Source organism: Electrophorus electricus, chromosome 6 (assembly GCF_013358815.1).
Source record: "Electrophorus electricus isolate fEleEle1 chromosome 6, fEleEle1.pri, whole genome shotgun sequence".
Taxonomy (NCBI): Eukaryota; Metazoa; Chordata; class Actinopteri; order Gymnotiformes; family Gymnotidae; genus Electrophorus; species Electrophorus electricus.
In genome coordinates, this window is record NC_049540.1 from 2494917 (window position 1) to 2514822 (window position 19906).

General features: G+C 42.6%; 2 protein-coding genes across 2 annotated transcripts; one reads left to right on the forward strand and one right to left on the reverse strand.

Moving 5' to 3' along the window:
* Nucleotides 1-4755: 4755 nt before the first annotated feature.
* Nucleotides 4756-11404, forward strand: nfkbib (nuclear factor of kappa light polypeptide gene enhancer in B-cells inhibitor, beta). The gene is made up of 6 exons (XM_027028617.2): nt 4756-5654; nt 5935-6052; nt 8339-8543; nt 8762-8850; nt 9322-9588; nt 9680-11404. The coding sequence occupies exons 1-6, from the start codon at nt 5140-5142 to the stop codon at nt 9722-9724; spliced, it is 1239 nt and encodes a 412-aa protein (XP_026884418.2). The 5' UTR covers nt 4756-5139; the 3' UTR covers nt 9725-11404.
* Nucleotides 11405-12448: 1044 nt separating this feature from the next.
* Nucleotides 12449-18112, reverse strand: ftr84 (finTRIM family, member 84). The gene is made up of 8 exons (XM_027028616.2): nt 17461-18112; nt 16723-16818; nt 16309-16434; nt 15609-15716; nt 14508-14664; nt 13930-13983; nt 13653-13706; nt 12449-13532 (listed from the first exon to the last, which is right to left on the reverse strand). Exons 1-8 carry the CDS (start codon nt 18013-18015, stop codon nt 12991-12993), a joined length of 1692 nt encoding a protein of 563 aa, XP_026884417.2. The 5' UTR covers nt 18016-18112; the 3' UTR covers nt 12449-12990.
* Between the last annotated feature and the right edge of the window lie 1794 nt (nt 18113-19906).

Consider the following 19906-nt stretch of genomic DNA (forward strand, 5'->3'; position numbering starts at 1 on the left):
TGGTTGTGCCGCCAGCGATCTTGGAAGTCATCGAAGCTCTTGGACAGCCTCTGAAGATGTGCTCTAATGATCCCCTTCCAGACCAAAGAGGGCAGGATGGTGTTCCACTCTTTTCGCAGACGTGAAGGTTTGCAGGACTTGGCAATACATCACCCTTCCACACACACACACACACACACACACACACACACACACACACACACACACACACACACACACACACACACACACACATACACACACACACACACACACACACAAACAGTACATACAATATCTGACTATAAAATACCAAACTATTTCCATTTCTTTTAAAAGTGTTCAAACCAATTAGCTAAATAGAAAATGCCTTTCCCATTATGTCTGCTATTCTCATCTGCTGCACAAACAGTTCACTCCTCCTATTTCTCCTCCATGTACAATCAAAGGAGCTGTCATCAATGACAAAGGTACAACTACAGATTCATTTAATAATTTAGAACTTTACTATTAGCAATTTCAAGATCAGTTACTTTGGGTTACTTAAAGAATTCCCTTTCTAAAGGAAATCTTTCTACAGTGTATGATGATAGGCTGAATATATTGAAAATGCTTTGTGTTTCTAAATCACACAAAAGTAGGAATACTGTGATGGGCTTTTGAGGTAAAGAATTTTGCAGCTGTGTGAGAGATGGTGTTTGAGCCTGTGTGAGAGAAGGTATTTGAGCCTGTGTGAGAGATGGTGTTTGAGCCTGTGTGAGAGATGGTGTTTGGGCCTGTGTGAGAGATGTTGTCTGAGCCAATGTGAGAGACGGAATTTGAGCTGGTGTTACCACGACTGCAGTCATCCACATGTTGTGAGTGCCCAACTATACTGTTAGTATAGCATAGCACATCAGTTTAGTAGCTAGCTAGTTCATGTACATTTAATTAGCTAGCTAGCTGTGTAATGCTAAGCTTATTGTTAACTAGATTTACCTTGTTACACAGTTCCATTTTCTCTTGATTATTGTGTAGGGAGCACAGAAGGGATTAAACTCGCCAGCTCCGTCAGTAACTTCCCCAGATGTTGCTTGTTCTCTTGATGCTACAAAAGTTAGCCCTTCAGCCTATCAGACACAGGGGTTACATATGACGTCACTGTAGGTATGAGTACTTGATGGACTGTATCATTACATATGACACCACAGTAGGTATGAGAGCTGAGATGTCTGCCATGGACTACTTTAACTCCTGAAGAGGTCACATAGGCCAAGATGCCTGAGGATTCTGGGATTTGTGTCTGGGTGTTTTAACCAGATCCACTATTTCATAAACATCTATTATTCATAGGTAACCCTGATCCAGCATGGAGAAAGAGGTAAATCACACACACACACACACACACACACACACACACACACACACACACACACACACACACACACACAAGCACACACACTCACAAACATGTGCAAAAACACCCCGCATCAATTATTTATTCCTGCATAGAGAGGGGAGGGGGGGGGGGGGGAGTTGATGTGTAATGTTACTTGTTACTGTATAAAGAGAATATGTTAACTGTAGAGGAGAGTGAAACATTCACAGCTTTTACCTATTTGATCTGTTACAGGTGGTCAACATATCTACGTGAAGGTGCTTGTTCGGTTTTGATTTTTGTCACATTAATCTACCATTAGATTACTTACTCTAAATAAATACTTGAAGATATTTCATGCATGGTCACAGGAAACATTCCAGAACCAGATTCCCCAGTTGTGGATGTAGGCATCTTTGAAAGCTGGAAACAGCTGATTCATATTGCTTTCTATTATATTTAACATTGCTACATTTTACAGTTCACATCAATGGCATGATACCTCTGCAGAGCACAGTAGATTGTGGGTAATTCAATTTTTCTGCTCCTGAAGGAAAATGAGGAGTTAAGGGAAAAATGACCATCATCATTATAATCATAAACTTTAGAACCTTTGCATCCTAGTTTCCATTGTTCTTCCCACAAGCTTTCAAGGTGAGTCTCTGTTTATGGAGAATGAATGCAGATGTGCTTAATACACCTGTTAGCACATGTGCATATTCAGCAATTAGGAGTATCTACATACCCTTGGACTTATAGTGCAGACAGATATGCTGTCATCTACTGAACACATTATGAGTTATGAAAACGTCTTTGACCAAGATCAAATGGCAGAGATCAAAATGATTTTTCCTCCATGCGTATCTGAAGACAGGAGAAAACATGTCCTTTACTAGGAAGGAGGAAAAGGAGAGAGAATTAAAAGAACATGTGACTCATAACAAACAGGATCCAAAGAGTAGGCAGGACCTCCTAGTGGTGTATGTGATCCACACAGAGCTGAAAATGTTAATATTTGAGAATATGTGAGAATGTGTGTGTGTGTGTGTGTGTGTGTGTGTCTGATTGGTAGACCTGCACTGCACCACAACTCTGCTCTCCACTGAGAAGGGTACACTAGGACATGATACTTTGCAGCAAGAGGAAGATAAGCTCTCTCTCTCTCTCTCTCTCTCTCTCTCTCTCTCTCTCTCTCTCTCTCTCTCTCTCTCTCTCTCTCTCTGTGTGTGTGTGTGTGTGTGTATGTGTGTGTGTGTGTGTGTGTGTGTGTGTGTGTGTGTGTGTAAGGAACTCTTGAGGAATGACCAGAGAAAAGTGCAGTGTGAGCAGAACTCAGCTGCTGGAATTTACCCCATCTCTGCTTACTCCTCCTTCTCTCCTTCTGTTTCTTTCTGTCCAAATCTTCATCCAGAGCACAGCAGAAGGGTTCTCCCTTTCTCTCTCTCTCTCCCCCCCACCACACACGTCATTTCCCTATTTCACAAACACACACATACACCCTGAAAATATCTGCTTATACAATGTGCCATTCATTTTTTCTCTCTCTCATTCTCTCTCACTCTTTCTTTCTTTCTTTCTTTATGAATATATGTAGAAATATGTATAAACATCACCCCTGTGAGGGTGCACAAATATGTATAAACATCACCCCTGTGAGGGTGCACAAATTGAGGGCATTCCTATTTCCTAATTAGCCAAAACAGATTCTACACAAATGAAGTGCAACACAATGCATACAATAACACAATATTTTGTAACCCCATACTACACCACAGAACACAATAAAACACATTTAAATATAATAACTTAAAACAGTGTATCTAAACACAATAACACAATACACTACAAAAATACGTACACAAAATCAAATCACAGTCTGATGTCCATTGGAGAAAAATTCAAATATAGCTATAACAAATGTGTGAATTTAATCTTAGCATATCCCCCCCCCCCCCCCCCCCCCCCCCCCCACACACACACACTTTAAATGGCCTGTATCCCCAAACAATAGTCAAAGAGCTGGTACAAAGCGAACTCTCTTTCTATCTCTCTCTCTCTCTCTCTCTCTCTCTCTCTCTCTCTCTCTCTCTCTCTCTCTCTCTCTCTCTCTCTCTCTCTCTCTCTCTCTCTCTCTCTCTCTCTCTCTCTGTGTCTCTGGATGGAGAGTGTGGGGGAGGTGAGAGTGTGTAAGTACTAACTTACTGAGGAACTGCAATGCAGAGAGAGGGAGACAAGGAGAGACATACGAGAGAGAGAGAGAGAGAGAGAGAGAGAGAGAGAGAGAGAGAAAAAAAAAAACTTGTCTTCACCTCTCTACCATCAACCCTCCATGCCAGTTTGTTTACACCAGTGCAGGTTCTGTAGGTTAATTGTCAATCTGTCTCTCACACAGGCCCAGAAATCCCTTATTCATTTTCATTTTCATTCTCTCTCTCTCTCTCTCTCTCTCTCAGGCTCATGCCTCACTGACACAACACTCAGCATTCTACTTCCAGCTGTCGCAAATCCAGGAGGTCTGATTAGCACACCCTCCGCTGGCCAGATCTGCTGAAGCCATTATTTCATGGATAATTTGCGAGAGTATTGCAATGCGTCAACAACATTAGGATGAAAACATCTCCCCCCCCCCCAAAGAAGCGCTGAACCTCAGGAATATGACATCATCCAGGACTGACGGAAGGACTATTTGCTTTGAGATTTCCGTAAATGTTCCTGTGCTGCCATCTGGTGGACTGAATCATAACTGTGTTTTCAAATTTGCCTCAAAGGTATAAACAACAATAGCATGAAAATTCTGCAGGTTCTCAAAAAAGAACATGTACGATTACAGTTTTACAAATTATGCATGAGCTAGTCGCATATTTTATATAAACAAATACTGGGCACCAACAAAAACAGAACAAATTAGAACAAAATTCTACTCTATTCATATTATACAAAATCACGCCATTTGCTCCATAGGTGTGAAATTGTGCAGCTGTAGGATACTGACAGCAACATATCAATACGCTCCATCAGGGATGAAATAACCGTGACTTATCATACGTGGTGAAAAATACTGTCCACGGAAATTAACCTGCAATTATGCCTGTCACTGCCTGTCATTTTTAAATTTATTTCCTGGAGTTCTTGCGCCTTTATGCAAGAGCAGACATGTTATCGCAAACTGGTACCGTTGCGCCCCATTTCACCCTCCCATACCCGGGAAAAATGACAGCACGCTCCGTGCATTACCGTGTTTAAATTAGGAGTACAAAAAACAAAAAAACAACATCTTTGATTCCACTTCTTTTGGGATTATGGGATCTGAACATACCTATTATCGCACCCTGTCGATTTAGAGAACATCTAGTTAGTTATATCTACTAGTGTAATGAAACCCCCAAACAAACCGGCCTGGGGTGGTACAGAGCACGCATGCGCGGCGTTTGTGGCAAATTGGATCAGGTTACGGCCGTGGCTTTGGGAATTCCCCAGGAAATCACCTCCGCCTCCGGCCAGGCGGCCTTTTCTGGAAGGGAGAGGGAACGTAGACCGTCCTCTCGCACGGTGAGGACGTTTTTGGTTTTAAAATGGTCCGGACATGGAGGCGCTCGGAGACTAATGCGCCAGGGCCTGGCGTTGCTGTGACGGACCGTATCCGAGGAAAAGCTCCCGAAGCGCCAACGCTGTCCTGAGCTTGGCTTGGCTTGGCTTGGCTGGATGTTAGCTTGTTCGCCCAGGACTCAATACTCGAGCGGCATTTCGACATATAAGCAAGTTTACCTGATCGTGAAAAGAAGCGAGACGTTCTCAGTTTATAAATGGAGTGGGTGCATCGACAGTTGACGCAAGACTACCAGAGTGATTCCCGAAACCAGAGTGTACGATCTGGACCGAGCTATGGGTTAGACAAACAGGTACCCTCAGAAATGCTCGTCGAGGACTGGTGCGACAGCGGACTGGACTCCTTGAGCGGAGTCGCTCTCGGAATCGACGTCCCCTATTCCGCTCAAAACACAACCGAGCAGACATGGACTTGTGTGCGGTCGGTGGTTGGCAGCCCCCCGCTGAATGCACCCGACAGCCGGACTACAGACTGTGGCTTAGTCTGCGGCGGCGAAAGGCTGGACTCCGCGATCGGGGACTCCATCACCGAGGAGACCGTAGGGTCTCTGTCGGACGGGATCGGAACCATGTTGTTGAGCGGCCCGGTGGACACGGATACCGAGGACAGCAGTCAGACTGCGACCGAGAAAGCAGCCGTGCTGGAGGACGATCGGCTGCGGAGAGAGGAACTCCTCAACGCTCTCAACTTTGTATCGGAGGACGGTGACACGTAAGTGGCTAGTGAAATGTAATGGAAACCACAGTACTATATACTATTACAATAGTATATAAGTACACAGCTTTATCACTGTGTACAAATGTAAGGCTGGGGCCAGCAAGCTTGTTTTCTTCTTGTTTGTTTGTTTTTTTTGTTTTGTTTTTACATTTCTCGATTAATACAAGCCAATAAAGCAAACCAACAGCTTTTCAAATGCTGTGCTCGTATTCTTACACTGCCTTGCGGTTTGTTTTGTCTCTGCTGACCTTTTGACCGTGGGCTGTGCGGGCAGGGCGCTGCAGTTGGCACTGATCCATGAGCAGTGGGATTTTGCACAGTACCTGCTGGATGCTGTGACCCTTGACCCTGCATGGACGCCTTACCTGGACATCCAGAATGATCTGGGACAGGTGAGCTGGGCAACATGTGTATACACACACTCTCACACACACAAGCAAACAACAGGAAGTTTGCTCCTCTGAGCTAAATTTAATCTTCTTTGTAATTCTTACTATGTGTGTTCTAAACTTCACCATTTGCCTGTTTTTCACTGAATTTGGTTGAAATTTGTACTGAACATCTAAGAAACCTCAAGGATAATTTGCAGCATGTATTCATGTAAATATTTGTTGCTGAGTGTTTTACAGTAATCAAGTTAACAAACATAAATCAATAAACAAAATAAATCAACAAACAAACAAATTAGCCAAGTAAAGAATTTCTACTAGTTTTTGCTTTCTTGCAACCAAATTTTGTTTGTGTAGTATTTAATATAGTTAGTAGACATGTGCTGATGCAAACATGTATTATCACAATAATGGCCTTGCCTTTCGTCACAGTTTCTGATATTATCACAATATGGTAAAAAAAAACAAAAAAACAAACCAACCAAAGAATCCAAGTATGCTTAAGAAAAACTAATTGGATTGCTTCTTTTTGTACAACACATCTGTGTTTATATTGCCACAGCAGTTTTCATTAGTTTTCCAAAATCCAGGCTTTTCAGTTACTTGAATGTCCATCTGTCTGGCAGTAAATGATTAAGACGATATGTAGTATTCCTTTAAACTTTACATTTGACTAAAGGTAACTTGATAGTTGCTGGATATTATATTTATATACTCCTAGTTATATTTCCTAGTTTCACAAGACTACAGTGAAACTGTTCATATATTTATTGTTGTTGTGCTTCTTTTTTTTTTTTTTTTTTCTTTTTTTTTCTGGCCAAGCATGAAGGCGAGCATATCGAGTGTGAAAGACACAAACTGATCTTACTCACATCTGTAAGATTATAGACTACCAGTATTGTTTATCAGTATAGTTTTAAAGAAATTCTAATGGTTCTTGCTAGTAGTTTCAGTACAGTTAACTATATTTTTAAATAGGCCACAGGACAATGAACAGTAATGTTAGCTACAGTATGCATACAGCTTAATAACACACAGTGGCCTATAACCTAATGAATGATAATAAAAATCTCTTAAACCACTGTCCTGCTGTTCAGATGGGATTGCTATCTTACCTTAAGTGCCCTAAATTCCTTCAATTGGTTATCAGAATTGTGCCATCATATTGCTCATGTTGGCTAAGTTTGCTGCTTCGCACACATGGAGACTCGTCTCCAATCACCTGTTCTGTCGTTAATGTGCTGTAGCGTATTGCCGTATACAGCCACATGTCTAATAGGTAGTAGGGTCACATTATTTGGTGCTACATAATAAGTGTCACAGATTGAAGGTATACTGTGACTGTATATTTTCTCAAGAAGGATTATTCCAGTTTCCTTGAAACCTCTTCTATCGGAAAGTGTCATTATTCTTTGTGAATATATAAAGAAATTCAACATATTAAATTACTCCATCATTTAATAATTTTTGGAAAATAGTTTTTCATAATTTTTACTGGCTGTAATGTTAAATTATGTGGTTCTGTTTCACAGGACTACTGTTTCATCTGTGCTATGTTGACTTCAAGGTTTTCTGTCTCTGTGCGGTTCCCACTATTTTTATTGTCAAGTAATTGCATTACAGCTTGTATGTAAATTAGTACAGCTGAACTAATCACATCTCACTTTACATTAGCATTAGAAAACGTCATCAGATAGCAGCGTTAGAAAACAGCAAGGCAAGTGTTTGCTAACTCCATCGGGATTGGGCTGATTGCAGAATAGATTGCTACGTCCCCAGTATATAAGAAAGTGCAATAGAAATGAATGTCATCATTAAACAAGTTGATGTGGCAGATTACGGAGCCCTGTTCAGTTGGAAAAAGACTACAAGAAGAGGGAAACTTTCCTAAGACAGCTTACACTAACAGAAAAGTTCGGTTTTGAAGTTTGGCTGAGTTGGGAACAGACAAGGAACTTGAGATGTGAATGTTATGAGTTGACATTTGATGCCATAGTTTTACTGTTGTATTGTTTGGTGAGATATAGTTACCTTCAGACGCAGTGTTGTAACCTCGTCAACTTGCATCCGAATTGTGTGTGTAAACTTCAGTAAAACTTCCAATTTCTGATTTTTAATGTTTCATGTTCCTCTGTCTTTGTCCATCATTACAAGTGTAAGAAATGTTTGTTTACAGAAAATTATAAAATTACTGCTTTAATTCTTTCTCTCTCTCTCTCTCTCTCTCTCTCTCTCTCTCTCTCTCTCTCTCTCTCTCTCTCTCTCTCTCTCTCTCTCTCGCACACACAGACGGCCCTGCATCTTGCTGTGATAGTGGGTCGCAGTGCGTTTGTGGCTGCCCTGCTGAGGGCAGGTGCTGGGGTGGAGCTCCAGGAGAGAGGAGGCCACACCCCTCTGCACCTGGCAGTGCGAGAACTGCGTATGGACTGCGTGAGAGAGCTCACGTCCTGCCCCCGCACCCCTCCGCAACACCTGACCATCACCAACTATGCAGGTAAACACACACACGTACGTATGTACGCAGACAAAATGCACACCAGTAACTCGACACTGCGTGGATACCTATATGTTTCTGCACATAGATAATCATCACTTTTCATTACTTGTACATTATACTAGTAATATCTCCAAAAGGTCTCCAAAATCTCACTGGTAATATGTCCAAACATTTATATTTCATTACATTCTCTCTCTCTCTCTCTCCCTCCCTAGGAGTGAGCGCCCTCCACTTGGCTGTTCAGAGAGGGAGATGTGACATCATCAGCATGTTGCTCGAGGCGGGTGCAGACATCAACCAGAGAGTAAGAGGCACTCTTGCGTCCCGGTCTGTCTGAGCAGTGGTGTGGTTTGGGATGCGGCCCACACTATCTGCTTGGTGCATGCATGAGTAGCTGGTCCGAGCTGAGTGAAATGTGCAGCAAATGTCCTGGAACTGGTTGTGGAACTAAAGCAGTAGCCTTGCTCTGCTGCCAGTATTGTCTCCTGAACTGACAGATTCAGTTGAGTTCAATTGAATCAACTCTTCTTTTTTGAGAAGGGGAATGAATTCCAGATATTAGTAATTGAGTTTCTTCCAGTGAACCAGTGTACCAGAGGGGTGGTGTTTACTGTGTTCACTGGCTTTTGTTCTTTACAGGCAATATGTGCAGCCAAGGTCATGTGACCATTCCACAGTGAAACTACCAAAAGCAAACTTCAGTCATCTGAGAAATTGTAATAGCTAAGCACTGGCACCAGTGAAGCATGTAGTTAAACAAACGTTCTATCCGTAGGATCAGGGTTCTGGGCGTAGTCCGCTGCACTGGGCCGTGGAGGCTCAGAGCTGCGCTGTGGTGGAGCTGCTGCTCCGGGCAGGAGCCATCGTAGACCAGCGCACTTACGCCGGCCACACACCACTTGGCTGCGCCCTCTACAGGCCCAACAAAGAGCTGCAGACACTGCTCCGAGCTGCTGGTGCCTCCACTGCACAGGAGGATGAAGATGAGGATGATGATGACGATGGTGATGAGGAGGAGGAGGAGGAGCTAGAGAGTGAAGAGGTGAGGTCAATAGGGCATGCATGTGCGCGTACGTATGCACACACACACACTAAAGAAGCTCATGATTGCTTATTGTTCTTCTTTGACACAGGATGAATTTGATGATGTCATCATCAATGGACAGCGTGTGATGTAACTGTCGAAATGGATTTAACCGGGCCACCAGACACTTATGACTGGTGTCAGAGGAAGAGTGTGTGTTTGTATGTGTGTGTGAATGTGTATAATTACAGGTACGGTTTGATTTTGCTGCGGTGTTGGAACTTTTGTTGTTGGATTTCCTGTTTGCTGTTTGTGTGGGTATAACCCTAGTGTCAGATGGTGTTCTGCTGACTCTAGTGCTTGTCCGAGCCTGAGGACAGGTTGTTTTGGTTTAACTCTTGGGACTGTACTATGCGATTTAACCCTGTACCCCTCCTGGTAGTCCCCACCTTGCCCAACAGCGCTGTCAGCTCCGTGCTTTTGATCTCTTCCGTAGTTGTCCAGGAAGCTTGCTTAACCTTAGAAACAGAGATCCTACATCCTGAACTTTCTGGTGGTGGTACTCAAGGTGACCCAAGTTCCTGAAAACATTGCAGGCATTGGAAAAGGCGTCTTATGGTCACCCTCTCCTGCTGTTCAGTGGGGTTCCTGGGGATCCTCTGCACTGCACGGTGTAGTAACTCTTCCCTGCTGACACATCGCTGAATTCATTAACTAATGAGTCTCAGATTGACGCCATGTTTTTGAAAGCAGAGCTGTATGGTGAGGCAATGATGTAGTACAGTAACATGTCAACTAAATTCTGTGAGATACCGGTAGCCGTGCCAGCGGGAAATAGATTGTAGTGTGATGGCACAGTCTCTGTAGTGACCGCGTCAGTGTAGTGCAATTTTGATTGTAATTGTACTTTTTTATTTCTGGGGTGCCTGGGTATTATGGATAAAATTGGGTTTATGGAACCATGGAGAAAAGGACGGAGAATTTGTGAAGGATCTCATTGGCTTTGTTGTTCTGATTAGTTCCTCTACTCCCTCTGATTCCTAATTTGCCAATCACATGTGTGCTTGGTCACATGGCATATGGAACAGTGCTAGTTTCATGCTCCTAGATTGGTGGACCTGTTACTGGAGATAGGAGCGGCCCACTACTCTGAGAACTGTCTTATAACTCATCTCTTGGCAACTTGAGTCCACTTCCAACATCTTTAAAGGAGCCTAATCTCTCAGAAAAAGCTAACAGTGCAAATTGTATATTCTAGCATTAAATGTAGCTGCCCCTGTGCTAGCTTCCTTCTAACATTAGCAACACTACCATTTTTGGGTGATGTGTAGATCTGACCTGTAATTTATTTAACCACGTTGGCAAAAGATGCAGTATCAGTACTGATCCGCTCTCATAAAACAGCTCGTGTGAGCGTGGGGACGGGGGTAGCTGCTCGGTGTTCAGCAGGGAAGGCCGTTCCCCCATGACACTGCTCAGCAGCACCCCTTAGCTGAAAGAGAGGGAAGGGCAGTCTTGGAGAATGGCAGAAGAGAGATTATGCATGTGAGCGGAATGGGAAGTGTAAAAGGTTGCGGCTGGTGTGCCGGTCCATACTGTTTTCAGGTGACTTTTTAAAATGATTTTTGGTTGGGTTTAGTGTAACTGATGGAGTACTTGTGTGTGTGATGGGGAGTGCTGAGAGACCTTTGACCTCTGCTGTGTGGGCTTCTGCTCTTGATTTCTATTGTTATGTTTTTCTCCTTTTTTTTCTAGGAATGGGTGATTGTTAGAGAGTCTGTGCTGTTTAGGGCTTCACATGGACAATAAACAGTCACTTACCTGACAAACTAAACATGTTTCAAGTTCTTTCTGCCTGTCTCACACACGCACACATGCACGGAGCATAGGCGAGTCCCATTACCTTCGCTTCGCAGACGCTGCATCATTTAAAATTTAAGGAACGGCAAGTGGAGCCTGAGGTTTTGTAAACCTCCAGGCAGGTGTGACTGCAGTTTCAATGAGGCAGCAGGCACTAGGAACAGCCCAGTGGTTCCCCGTCTCAAACCTGAGCAGGCAGGGAGGTGCGAGATAACCAACCATATATCATATCATGACCGAAAACCCTCCAGTCTTTCATATTAAGTTGATATTAGCATTTCATGTTATTTTGTTGTGAAAGTGTTCTATGTTTACATTTTGTATTTATTTATTGCTGCTACTATTCAAGCAGGTGCATTAAAAAGAGTATTATATGTTTTGGCTTTGGTATTTTTGACCATATTCTCATACATTTATGTTGTTTGCAACTATAGTTAAAATTGTTTTCTGTTTAACTTTTTATATTTTATGCAGTCATTATTTTATTATATACACAATTGAAAATTTGCACATTTGTAACTTTATTTGTCAAATATAGAATTATTCAAATATATAATTCAATGCAACAATTCAAGGTGGACATTTAAAAAAGTATTGAATTTACAGAAAATGTGTTATATCCTAATATGTATAATTTCATTATCTAGTTATGAAATTACCTGTATCAGGATATGGAATTTTGGTTGTATCGCAGAGCCCTATGAGGAGGTGACATTATTCATGTTTCTGATTTCTCTTTCAAACACTCTGGATTCTGGTCATTGGCACATCGCCAATCCCTTTGCAAGACTTGACTGAGTAAAAGGTGAAAATAAAGGCCAAGAGTATGACGGTTGGGGCTTCCTGATCTGGATTTGGTAACAATAGCGATAACTCTGATGTCACAGCTTTATCTGTTATGGCACTCCAGATCCTAATTGGATCTTCGTTTGGTTCATTAGCGAGCTGTATACGTCTGACTCACCTGTGACACATGGAAAGAAGCTTCTCTGTATCTGATACAATGAGCAGTAGTTTATTTGACATAACTGAGGTTATATAACGAGTTTTAGCATTTGGCAAAGTGAAATATATGCTGTATTTTGATTTGCTGTGAAAACATTTTCAGATTAAATGCTAATTTATGATTTTTATAAATTCTGAAAGGATTAGAAATGCAGAAAAATACAGCCTAAAATGAATTATTTTAAGCACAAACAACAAGGTTACATGAAGTAAAATTACAGCATGCTCTAATCTGGGTTTATCATACCCAGTGTGAACATAATTTAAAAAAGGTATATACAATAACCAATCTGTAGATGACAGTTGCTTTTAGTTCACAAACTGAAGCTGTGCTCAAAACAGTTGACTGGTTTTATGTGGAAAAAAAATCTTTTACAGTTAGCCTCAAAAGTGTTTTCCTTGAGCCACACATTCATTAATTTATTTTGGCTAAATTGTACTTTGGTGTAGCTCTAAAGCATAATTTGCATATAAATGTATGAATGTTCTTGGTGAGCATCACCACATTTACTCTGTTGAAAGAAACTTTGAGTAACTTCAAACTTTCAACACTCTTTAATGGCATAGCTGGGGGTTCTCCAGGGAACATAGAGATACAGAGGCTCCAACACCAAATCCAGCATAGAGCGGCTCAGAAAACTTAGCTTGGAACCTGTGTATAAGTTCCATGCTCTCTGAGATGGCATAGAAGGCCACGGAATTCCCGGCATAGTCTAGGTACACGCCAAGCCGTGTGGCCCTTGCCGTTCCCGGAAGGTCCTTGTTCAGCTTGTTGTGCCAGGCAGAATATCCGGAATCGGAGCACAGCAGGCTCCAGGAGCGGTCGTTGTATCCGAGGAGGCTGTGGGAATTCTTGCCTTTGCGGCTGATGCTCTTGTAGGCGACTCCGATGGAAAATTCCCCGCTCCACTCCACTTCCCAGTAGTGTCGGAATCCGCTCAGCGGCTCCGCGCATAGGATCTGGCAGAAGCCGTCGAAGCGCTCTGGATGCTCCGAATAGAACTGTGCCGAACGCTTCCTGGTGACCCTGCGGTTCCTGTCTGACAGGACGAGCTCTTTGTAGGCCGTGTTGGGGTCAAAGGTGAGTCTAACTGAATCTGTTGATCACACATTTCATGATTGTTCATGCATACAAGTTTCTATTTTATGTTCATCTAAGGCCAGTCTAAAGATATCGAGGCATATGGTTGTATTTTCAGCTTTAGGGATTCACTCACATCTGAGGAAGTCTGCTCTGGTTTTGGGCTCCTGGAGGTCTGTTCTTGTAGGCACTGGAGGTGTAGATGATGTTTTCTGTATGATTAACTCTTAAAAGCAACTTTCACAGTTCAACAGAGTACCACTTTCATGGTAACATTCTCTGAATGACAGCCATTTAAAGACAGTCAGTGTTATGTTAATTAAGCCATGATTACCCATCTCCACTAGTACTCAGTCCAAATTAATTTTGTGAGGAGTGTGGGTTTCTACAGAGCATCATAAAAGTCATCTTACCTTTAAAACGACCTCCAGTCCTGGGAATTAACACATACACCGGCGTGTCACTCACTATGGGAAACAAAAAAGCCATTATTTTTATTATATTGTTGTTGTTGTGCATAAATATGTAGAGAAGTAACTATTCCAGCTGCAGTCCTGGGAACCCCTGCCCTTTATGGTGTAAGGTAATCTTAGTCACTAATACACTCAGTTCAGCTCAACTAGTTTTCAAGCCCTTCCACAGCTGGAACAGATGTGTTGTGGTATGGAGTCTTTGGAACTCTGCAGGGCACTCTGTCCCCAAAACTGGATCTGAGCCTAAATTTAGAGCGGTCATGAAGACATGTTTCACTGACTGAAAGACTCCAGGCTTAAAGCAAGGCGTTGGTGATTGTTTAATGAATGTTTCATCCAAGAATGCTAACATACCACACCAACAATTAAAGCTAGTGGCTAACAGTTAGAAACTAAACTATATATAAACTATCCCATAGCCTGTTTTATGTTAGGTCATAACTAGTTTCCATGCGTGCATAGTAATATTAGCATTCTGTAGTGAAGGAGGCAGTGTCGTGCACCATATGATTGATGACCTTTTTTGGACACGTTGCCTGTCTCCTTCTTGCAGATGTCGTCCAGGTGTTCCTTCATGTTGGTTGCTGTTTTGGTGACCTCACTGAAGGAGAACTCTGGGTTGATCAGGACCTTGGGCACCATGGGTTCTGGGGCCACTGACAATGCCAGGAAGTTCTATGGAGATGTTGATGGCACCCAACATGAGCAAGTGTTGCGAACATGCTCATCTTTTTTAACAAAGTTTTTTTTAAAAATGTAAAATTTGAGGATGCAAAGTGCCTTCTCAGTTGCAACTCCCTCACTCATGTTTGGAAGGCTGGGAGTCTCCACAAGGGGGCAGTATTAGCACTCTAGGATCATTTGTGTTTATAATTGAAAGGAACCAGCATGAACCTGCACCTGCACACTGACCACAGGAAGAAAAAAAAAAGACCAGTCCGGTTCTTGTTTCATGTCTGTTTTACATATGTGGTTAGTTATTGGGTGATATATATCTTAGAAGTTGCTGCATTCAGCTGTTTTCTGAATTGTGTTGTCAGTAACCCACCACTACAAAGAGTGGCGGAGCTTGTATTTTTAGTACAAGCCACCACTTCAAAGAGGAGTGGAGCTTGGATTTTCAATATATGAAAATAAAAAATTTAAATTACATATCTGAGCAATCATGAAGTAAACATTGTCACTACTTTGTAAAAAGCTACAACGAGAACATATGAACATGTTTAATTTTGTTGTTATTTGTTTGATGCAATGATGAGCAGTAGTTGGATGTGTGTCAGATGTGTTCTGACTGACTCTTCAAAATGTGCTCTATGAAGATGTTTAGCCTGAGCAGAATCGTTGGAAGCAGCATGTCTGCAGCTGATTGTACTTTTAACAAGCCCATTGAAGTAGAAACAAGTAGAAATGAAAATCATCAGCAATCATGTATTCATGTATGAAGTCTTTATTAAATGTAAACAAAGTTATGTTTTTATAAATACTGCTCTGTGGAGGCTTCTGTGCAGTCAGCCATGGGTGCATGTTGCCCATTAAAGCTCTACTATAGATTTCAAAGTGTGTAAGTTGTTCAGATTGCTATAGATGCAGTGGTGGTGTACCTGTATGTGGTGGTGTACCTGTAGGAAGTGTATGTTGTCCTCGGTGTCGAGGATCTGCCGTAACTCTACATCTCGCCTCTGGAGCTCCATGATCTCCTGATCCAGCCTTTCAACATAGCTCTGCGCCTGACGACACATTCACTCAGCATTTACCCAAGCAGATGGAGTGGATTTGGACTTCACGCACACGTAGCAGATACATAGGTGCTGAGTTAGATGGCATCTCATAGAAAAAATGCGGATCTAAAAAAATAACCTCTAAAAAATTACTTTGGTCAAGGCAGTATCACTGCTGAAATCCAAGATGGTCAATGACCATTCACTCATTTTAGTTCAATCTTTGAGGTGTAGAGTTGTACCTGGCTGATATGTTCATATTTGATGCTTTAGCATTTGGAAAAATTCTCTTCTCTGGTTTTAGTCCCACTGAAGCAGTAGACCACAAGGTCTCTTCCAGCTTCCCATCAGCACAAAGCAGTTGAGCGTGGACTGTGATGTGATGTGTTGGCATCTATGAGGTATCTACTGAGGTTTATGCTGGCACCATAGGGACTACCGATCTGTGCTATGGGCTGCCAACCTGTGCTAGGGGCTACTCACCTGTGTTAGGGGCTACCCACTTGTCCTAGGGCTACTCACCTGTGTTAGGGGCTACCGACCTGTCCTAGGGCTACTCACCTGTGTTAGGGGCCACCCACCCATGCTAGTGGGTACTAACCTGAGCTAGGGCTGCCTGCAGGTTGGCCTGGATAAGCTGGCACATCTCAGCATGCCAGCGTTCCACAGACTGCAGCATCTCACTGAAGATCTTATCACTGGCTGCTTGGGCCCGATGAGCATTACCCTACAGCCAGGGGGCGATGGAGAGCAGAGGCAGCACATTCATCACTTACTGCTCGCTGGGGCCGGCTTACAAAATCATCCTGAAATCTTGCTATTACTTTGGCTGTTTGAGAAAAACATTTAATCTGTTTTTAATAACATTTGGAAATCTAGCTTCAGGGGCATTCTACACTAAATTTTCAGCATCATTTTACTTGGGAGATGTGTTATGAAACATAAACATCATGTGAATACCACCAGGTGGCAGCACTGATAAAGCCGCACTCAGTGCCTATGTTGCTGGACTCACCTTGAGCACCTCTATATTGTGCCTGAGGTCCTGGAGTTCCTTCATGCGCTCCTGGATAATGCGTTGAACTTCTGAATGGGTCACCACCAACACTTTCTGAAGGACAGTTTATGATGTTTTTTAGGTGTGTTATATGTTGCGCTTCAGGTGTATCCCCACACTGATATGGCTGGCATGATACACAACTGAGAGTCAGTTTTGTATCAGTCATGGCTCTGTAAGATTTAGATAAAATAAATCTAAGGAGGTCTGACATTCACTTCAGATCTGTATAACCCTAATGTGTAGATCACAGAATGTGCATAATGTGTACGTTACTAAAGCATGCCAGTAACCAATGTGATCAGGCATGCATCTATTTGAACACATATTTCATAGATTATATCTATTAGCTTTCTAGCATGACTATCTGCAGCTTTCGGTCAACTCACTCTCGATCTATCACTATTGGTTGAAGTAAGGGTTGATCCACTCTGTCAACTACTGATCAAACTGTCTAGTGATCGACCCACTCTTAATCAACCACTCGTCAAACAGATTAGCGGTTGACCCACTTAATTAATCATTAAGACTCTCTAGAGGTTGATCAACTCTCACTCAACCATTATGGGCCAAACTACCGCTTTAGGAATGGAAGCTATGCTTTTTTTTCTCTCAAATACTGTGTATTATTACACGCGATAAAGTGATTGGTTGGGTCTGTCCTGTTTTGTAACGCCATATCCGTGTGCTCCTCACCTGTTTGTCAGCGCGCTCCTCCTCGGCGCTGACCGTGTTGTGTCCGCGGTGCTCGCGGACCGTGCACAGCACACACACACACATCTGGTCCGAGCGGCAGAACAGCTCCAGGCCCTTTTCATGCTGCGGGCAAATCTTGCGGTCGAGGTGACCCGTCTCGTCCACCAGCTTGTGCCGCTTGAACGTGGCCGACTCGTAGTGCGGCTTCACGTGCACCTCGCAGTAGTATGCCAGGCACACCAGGCACGACTTGACCGCCTGGTTTCGACGGCCCGTGCAGAAGTCGCACAGTGAGCCGCGCTTGAGGTAGGGGAAGGGTGCCAGGTCAGGCGACGACATCAATGGGTCACGCGAGCCCACGTTAGGCACATTGCGACGCAGCACCGGCCGAGGGGTGAAGGTCGCACGGCACTGCGGGCAGCTGTAGATGCCTGTGGGGTCAGACTGGTCCCAGTACATCTTGATGCACTCCAGGCAGAAGGTGTCTCCGCAGGGAATGCTGACGGGGTCCCGGGGTCCCTCTGCACACAGGGAACATACAAAAGAGTCGGTCATGGCTGTACGGCAAATCAGATTGCAAGAGAAGGAAATAGTCAACTGGTGTGAGAGACAGTTGAAGACCAACACCAGTATTTATAGAGTAGTGCTTAGGCTGCTGGTCCATGAGAATATAAGACAAACGCACAAACACACACATTCTGAAGGTAAAGGTGAAACCGTGCTTGTATGTAAACAGAAGTTAGAACTTGGTAGCCGTGTTGGCATGGAATGCTGTTCATGGATCGTATATCCAGCATACTGTGGGATACCAGCATGGAAACCGTGAAGCACACCAAGCAGAGATGAAACCCTAAAGATGATAAAAACACACTTGGAAGCATCAGCCTAAACTCTTGCCAGTCAATGCCCATTCCAACCACTGACCATCATGTCACAGAGAAGCATTTGGTCAAATACAAATTAGGCCAGTTTAGGATCCATCTTATTCAGAGAACTGTGTCCATGTAGAAAGCACTGACTAAAAAAGAGAGAGTCTGCTTTAAATGTTCACATCTTCTGGGCCCCGGGTTCTGTTCTGGGCCCTGGGTCCTGTTCTTGGTGGCTGGCTGACAGAATCAGTGTTACCAAACACTGGAGCATGATTATGACTGTAATTAGCTGTCTAACAATTTCCTATTTGGTTACATCCCTAATTTCAGGTTTCGCACATTTTAATTCTTCACCTGTCATGAATGACTTAATTTATGTGAACGTTAGCCAGCTAATTGAACTTATGAGACACAGGATCAGTGGGGTTGTTGAGAACTCCGGCTTAGGTTCAGCCAGTGCCTCTCCCTGAATTTATGCTGTATAGTGGCAAATCATGTGTGGAGTATGTTAACTCTGTCAGGTACGAGCCTTCACCACAATTTCAGCAGGTGTCTGACTATGTCTTTCTGGATGTTTGGTGCTTGAAAATAGCAATCACCCTAATGGGATAATGCCGTGTCATGTGTGCTGAGCGCTGTGGGAACAACAAACACTCCATGCAGGTCGCCAGTGGCATAACACACACTTGTTTAGCCTGTCTCTGGAAGAGAAACAGTGAGTATTCACACAAGGTTAGTGAACCTTTAGCAAATTGTTACACTTAGTCAACATAAGACACCTTGATTTCTCTGATCAGAGGGGCTAAAAATAGGTAATTAGTTCAAAATGTAGATCATCAGGGTTATATTAGCTCCCTTGAACACTTTAGTCTTGTAATGGATTAAAGGTTATTAAATTAATAACTAAATCTGATGACAGAAACACCTCACTCAACCTGTCTAACATTCCTTAAGTTTGCATGATTGCATCTGAATGGAGCTAGCTTTCATTTCTTGCTTTGGTTACATGTTTACTAGTGTTAAGTGTCTTCTTTAACTCCAAATGTCATTTTTATAATTTTATAAAAATCATTTCAACAATTGATTAATATATTAAGAAATATTAATAATTAATACATATAATTTCATTTTTGACAGAAATTGCTAATTATATTTGAAATACCACATACTATACATTTGAAGGAGCTAATAGAATTTAAGTATGATATGTACATGCTAGTTTTATACTATACATTTATTTATAATAATTGTACATGGCACATGTGATTCTTCTGGAGTATTTGAAAGTTTTTATTATTAACATTTATAGAGGCTGTCCAAATCTCCGCAAATTTCTAATGCTATAATGCATGTGGAATACAACACAGGCTGGCCATGTGTGATCCTATAATGTATGTGTCCAAATCATGAATTAATTCAAAGATAAATGGAAATGGAAACATGGATATAGAAAAATATATAATTTCTAACATCTAACATCTTATTTAAGTAAGGCAACTTAGTTATCCATAGCTGGTGGATATAGATTGTGTTTCTTTGTTGGCAGTCTGGCAGCTGTAAGCTGATGGGGAAAGTCC

Excerpts from the sequence above, each read along its gene's own strand:
- ftr84 (XM_027028616.2), bottom strand. The coding sequence starts at position 18,015 with ATGACCGACTCTTTTGTATGTTCCCTGTGTGCAGAGGGACCCCGGGAC. Across the intron at positions 16,819-17,460 it reads AGGAGCGCGCTGACAAACAG|AAAGTGTTGGTGGTGACCCA; the intron begins GTGAGGAGCACA and ends ACTGTCCTTCAG. Across the intron at positions 14,665-15,608 it reads ACAACATACACTTCCTACAG|AACTTCCTGGCATTGTCAGT; the intron begins GTACACCACCAC and ends ACATCTCCATAG.
- nfkbib (XM_027028617.2), top strand. The coding sequence starts at position 5,140 with ATGGAGTGGGTGCATCGACAGTTGACGCAAGACTACCAGAGTGATTCC. Across the intron at positions 8,851-9,321 it reads GTGCAGACATCAACCAGAGA|GATCAGGGTTCTGGGCGTAG; the intron begins GTAAGAGGCACT and ends TTCTATCCGTAG. Across the intron at positions 9,589-9,679 it reads AGGAGCTAGAGAGTGAAGAG|GATGAATTTGATGATGTCAT; the intron begins GTGAGGTCAATA and ends TCTTTGACACAG.